This window comes from Teleopsis dalmanni, chromosome 2 (assembly GCF_002237135.1).
Source record: "Teleopsis dalmanni isolate 2A chromosome 2, ASM223713v2, whole genome shotgun sequence".
In the NCBI taxonomy this organism is placed as follows: Eukaryota; Metazoa; Arthropoda; class Insecta; order Diptera; family Diopsidae; genus Teleopsis; species Teleopsis dalmanni.
Genome location: NC_051847.1, coordinates 62,660,946 through 62,667,193, shown reverse-complemented (window position 1 = coordinate 62,667,193; position 6,248 = coordinate 62,660,946). Strand labels below are relative to the sequence as shown.

Sequence of the window (6,248 nt, the reverse complement as noted above, 5' to 3'; positions counted from 1 at the left end):
CAGAATATTTAATTTTTTCCCATGTAAAATAAAGCTAGAGTTTTATTTATAAATGAAGTAATACTTTACAATTAATATAAAATAGCTGCTAATTGTTCAATGAGAATAATGTACTTTTGATTTAATTAAGTAATAAATTATAAAAATAAAAATTTAAATAAATTCACTTATATTGATCTTTAAACCTTACTACTAATCACAATTACAATTACAATCTTCTCCATTAACAGCCATTAACAGCATTCTGAACACAAAATAGACTGTATTTTGTGTTCAGAAAGCTATTATAATAATTTATATACAATATCCAATGTAAAGTTAATTATTGCTTTTATAGAAATTAAATCTTTTTTCATTATATTAAATAAATACTATTATATACTATTACAGCAATTCTAGCACTAACAATTTTTTAAACTCAATTCCTTGTATATCTATAAAATTATTTCCATGACCTTCAATTTAAGGTACGCAGACACTATAAGTAATTTCGGAAAGATTTACACTTACACCGAAGGAATTATTAAATTTATAATATAAATGATTTGTATTATTTTCTTATTCGATATAGTCTTCTTTCTATTCGATACATATTTCTGAACATGGTCTCAATCACATTAACGTGTCTAAATGGTGGTATGTCGGATGGTATTTAATATGTAAATTTACTTTTAACTGGAAACCAAAAAACAAAACAAAACTATATTGTGATTTTTAGCAGTATTATTATTTAATAATAACATTAAAATTATCAAGTCCATTTTTGTTAGAATCTTTTGATTTCTAAAACCCATGAATGACTTGTGCGGCGGATAGTAAATTTTATGGACCCACTATTTTAATTTCATTTTAATCTCAAGAGTGTTGTTGTGGATTTATGTTTTACAATTGATACAAATCTGTTTATTTGTCTTACGTAAAGTATTCAAAGAGATATTTGAGGTTATTGCATTGACTGCACTTTTAATCCGAAATCAGCAAACGACAAACCTCACGTCGAGACTTTATGACTATAAACTTGGAAGATTTTTCACTTCGACTCAAACTTCCATTGTGATCATTTTTGGATACAGGTTATATCCTTGAGTCTAATTTTCTCAATAAAATGAAATATTTAACTAATTTTTGCAGAGGTTTTGATTTAAGACACCTATCTATTTCTTTCGTTTTTATATCAGTGGTAGGAAATTTTTGCCTGAAATGTTTAAAGTTTTTAAATTTAATGTAATTATATTATGTTAAATATTAATGAAAACTGTGCAATAAATAGTTATATAATATTATATTCTAAAAAATTTTAACATGTATTTATAGTTCAGATAGAAATAGTGAAGCAAATTTATAGATCGCAAGAGGCTTTGAGCATTTTGAAACAGAGTATCGGTAAGTACGTAAATGCTATTTTGACCAAAATCAGGAAATAGAATTCTATAATGTGTGTTATGTATTATGCATATAAACAAATTATTCTCACATGAAAAGTAGAAATAATGATTGTAATATTAATTAATATTATAACATTAATAGATTTCATAATATTTCAATTATGAGATAGGCACTTAAGAGTCGAACTTTTTAGGGGCTGCATATATTAAGTGGTACACAATTTTAAATGGATTAAATTTTGATAAATCAAATTAAATTTAAAAATGTGATACATTTAATCAAAATATAAACCAATTATATACAGCACATAGTGCAAAAAATATTATAATTGTTACTAAGAACGAATCGTGTGGAAGTTCCTATACAATAAAAAGTGGGAGGTAGAGAAGTTGTACCAATGCAACGTAATAAAAGAGTAAAACTTAATTCCATTACAAAAATATGAAATAAATCTAAAGGATGTATATGTAAGTAATCCATTGTAATAGATATTGAAATCCATTGTAGAAAGGTTTTCATTTTTATTTGCGAATTCTTAATGGTTTTACATGTCTGTAATTATTAGTTGCCTACATTTACTACAAAATTAGCAAAACATAAAAAACACAAATAAAAATTACTTTAAATTCATTACACATAGCATTACAAATATATACACTATGAGACCTGTTGCATAACAAAAAGTTTAGCATAGACACCATTGAATATCATTAGTTCCTTATGTGTTCCTTTTTCTACTACCAGTCCTCTCCTTAAAACATATATCATGTTTGCGTCTCGTATTGTTGTCAGACGATGTGCTATAGTAATACAAGTTCTACCTCTTCGGGCAGCATCCAAAGCTTCTTGAACTATTTTTTCACTTTCTAAATCTAAAGCAGATGTGGCTTCATCTAAAATAAGTATATTTGGATTTCTTAATAAAGCTCTTGCAATGGCAATTCGTTGTTTTTGACCACCAGATAATTGTGTGCCTTTACTGCCCAAGTAAGTGCTATAACCTTGCGGTAAGGAAACAATAAAATTATGTATATTCGCTTTCTTCGCAGCTTCCATTATCTCAGCCATAGGAATATCATCACGGAAGTTATTTCCATAAGCAATATTTTCTGCAATTGTTCGATCGAATAATACAGGTTCTTGTGATACTAGACCTAAATTTGAACGCAAAGTATCCATTGAAAAGTCTGTAGTTGGTATACCATTTATATTGACTGAACCACTATTTGGATCATAATAACGAAGTAAAAGTTGTACGCATGTCGATTTACCAGATCCAGAAGGTCCTACTAATGCTATCGTGGTCCCACGTTGAATATCCAAGTTGAGATTTTGTAATATTTGTATATCTTTTCTTGTAGGATATTGAAAGTTAACATTTTTATATGTAATATCACCATTTATTTTCTGTAAGTTATATATTACATTAAAATCTTTCACACTCATATTAATCAATATGTATTACCTCAGTTGCGTTAAAACTTTTGTTTTTCACAATTTGTATTGCCGGCACTGTATTGAATAGTTTCAGTAGTCTTTCTGCAGATAGTAAAGCTGCACTTACATTTGGCGCATAGGCTAAAGCATATCCCAACATCCATGAACCAAATACTAAAGCTTCTGTTACTCTGCGATTTAAGTTGAGTCTATTATAAATATTTTACATATTAATGAATGGGCATACTTTATAATATTTTCGTATTGTAAGCCCTCATTAGCCACTAACAATCCTCCATAATAGAATGATACTCCATAAGCTAAAAAAGGTGATGCTTGTCCCATACCGAATAATATGCCTCGAAATCTAACCTTTTTGCGGCAAACTATAGCAGCATGATCGATTTGTTCATTATAACAATTCAATACTTTTCTCTCCAATCCCAAACTTGCTACAGTACGTATATTTGAAATTGCTTCCACAGCTGTTTGTGAAGCATTTTCGATAGCAAGTTTTTCCGCAAGAACATATGATTCCATGAAATGTGCCTCAAAATATACAGATAAACATACAAAAGGTACGGTGAAGATTGCAACTAAAGTTAGGTTCCATGAATGAATAAAGGATACTATAATACTAAAAGCAAGTGTTGATAGTGCCTGAACAATCATTCCAATTCTTGCTCCAGTAGCCTAAGAAACATTAGTGACATCAATTAATATTTATTGGGAATTAATAGTTATATACCTACACCTTGAATATTTGAACAATCACTTGCTAATCGAGCACACAATGCGCCCACAGAATTCTTTTTCTCATCGAAGTATGCAGTTTCTTGACTAATAATTGTTTTGAAAGCGGTTTTACGAAGACGAGATGTCATCTTTACTCCTGCTATATTGAGCATGTAATTTTGTATTAATATTCCTAGACCCGCAAATATGCCAAGTATAATGAAGTTATATGACAGTTGAATAATTTGGGATTGCACCGAATTTGAATCTTTGGACATAATCTGTATACACAAATAATTTTTAAGTGAATATTTCAAGAATTTTAGAAGCTCACTCCGAAAAATTCTCCAAAAAGTAAAGCACACCATGGAAAAGTAGCTCCATGTATGATTGCAGCTATACAACCGGCCAGTAGGAAACGCCATTCAGGTGCATTTAGTTTCAGTATTTGTTTGAAGGAAACTTTACATTTTTCAACTGGTTTCGTTTTGAAATTTGACTCCTCTGAAAAAAAATATTGAAATATATAAGAAGCTACAGTGATCATTAATAAATGCATATGTTTTATAAAAAGAATTGCTACCAGAAATGAGTTTCTATATACATAAATGTTGATATATATAGACATAAATTTGTATAGGATATATGTATATATTGCGATTTCTTATGAACAAAGAAGTATGGTCTCTCTAAACAGCGTCAACACATAGCAATAAATTACTATATACGTACTAATTAAGTAATTATTTTTAGAACGTTTTTACTTTTTTAAAACATAATATAAATAATTTTATTACAAAATTCAATAAACTTACTTATTCCTGCCGATGCGACATTTTCTGGTAATTCTTTATCCAAATAATCATCACTTTCAAAGTCTTCTCCGTCAAATAAATGTTTTCCTGAATTTGAATGAGTCATATTGAGAACATTTGAATCTGTTTCCAGTTCTTCTTGCCGTTTAGTTATATTTACAAGTTGAAAGTAAAATCCTTTCTTTTCCATTAGTTCTTCATGTGTTCCCTGTTCAACAACTGCACCATCTTTAACAAACACAATTAGATCGGCATTAGTTATTGTAGATAATCGATGTGATACTACCAATATGGTTCGATCTTTACTAGCAGCTTCTAAAGCATTCTGCACTTGTTTCTCAGATGTGGAGTCTAATGCAGAAGTGGCTTCATCTAGAAGTAAAATTTTTGGATTACGTACTAGAGCACGTGCAATAGCAATACGTTGTTTCTGTCCACCGGACATTTGAGCACCTCTCTCTCCTACCAATGTGTCATAACCATTTGGTAATTTACTTATAAAATCATGACAATTTGCCATACGAGCAGCTTTCTGTACATCTTCTACGCTTGCGGATAGATTACCATAACGAATATTCTCTTGAATAGTTGTTGCAAACAGATCAGGTTCTTGTCCAACCACACCAATTTGGGAACGTAACCAACCAACATTTAAATCTTTAATATTAATACCATCTAATCGAACTGTTCCATTTAGGGGATCATAAAAACGTTGTATTAATTGTAATATGGTTGATTTGCCACATCCTGAAGTTCCAACCAATGCAACAGTTTGACCAGCTTTAATGTCTAATGAGAAACTGTTTAGAATTTCCACATCTTGACGAGTGGGATAATGGAAACAAATTTGATTAAAAGATATATTTCCAACAACATTGAAAGGCTTGAAGCCATTTTCGTCCAAAAAATCTATAGCTGATTTACGTTGTATAGTTGAAAAAATATTTTGTGCAGCTCCTTTCGCTGTACTAAATGTCTCTAGATGCGGCGAAGCGAAACCAAAATATCGAGAACCTACTAATATGTTGAAAGCAATAATTATCAAAACACCAGGAGTGTAGTGTCTAAACTCTTCATCATGTTCAGCAAGTACAAGTTTCACTCCATACCACAAAGAAAGAGCGTAACAGCAATGAAAATTAAACCACATTATTCCTGCACTCATACCAGAATAGAGACCCTTCTTACGTCCTATGATCTCAGCAGGAATAAGTAATTTACTAAACCGTTGAGTTTCTTTTTGTTCACCACTAAAAGCGACTACAGTACGAACACTGGAAAATACTTCCTCAGCTACAGCTCCAGCAGAAGAATATGATTTTATTTCCTTTTTAGTTAGAGAACTTTGAATTATGGTGACCATAACTGTGGAGATTATAAGAAGAGGACTACAACTTAAAACGACTAAAGTCATCTCCCAGCCATAGAAGAAAGAAGTAATAATTCCACTAATAAAAGTCATAATTAGAAAAATAAAGATACCAATCTTCTCTCCCATGCCTTCTCTCATCTTATCCAAATCTCTAATAGGGAAACATTTGGTTTGAATTAGAATTAAAAAGTTTTATTTAATATATTTTAAACTTACTCTGTTAATTTACTTGCAAAATTGTTTCCCGAGCTTGTGTCATACCAAGACATATCTTGACGGAGGATTGCTTCCAAAAAGAGTTTACGTAGTTTCGTGATCTATATCAGGAAAAAATTGGTTTTGTCAATATTATATATATCCGAACATAAATTAGAAATATTTACTTGTTTCAAGGCTACATGATTTAAAAGATCAAGTGCAACAGCTAGAAGCAACCATTGTAATAGGGCTCCAACCAAGCTACCTATTCCAAATGCTAACGCATCATCTCGAATGGCTTGTAG

General features: G+C 30.4%; 1 protein-coding gene across 1 annotated transcript; it reads right to left on the bottom strand.

Moving 5' to 3' along the window:
- Nucleotides 1-2,043: 2,043 nt before the first annotated feature.
- LOC119679632 (multidrug resistance protein homolog 49-like) lies at nt 2,044-6,248 on the bottom strand. The gene is made up of 8 exons (XM_038092093.1): nt 6,129-6,248; nt 5,962-6,062; nt 4,374-5,896; nt 3,893-4,062; nt 3,576-3,839; nt 3,071-3,516; nt 2,852-3,014; nt 2,044-2,793 (listed from the first exon to the last, which is right to left on the bottom strand). The coding sequence occupies exons 2-8, from the start codon at nt 6,012-6,014 to the stop codon at nt 2,044-2,046; spliced, it is 3,369 nt and encodes a 1,122-aa protein (XP_037948021.1). The 5' UTR covers nt 6,015-6,062; nt 6,129-6,248.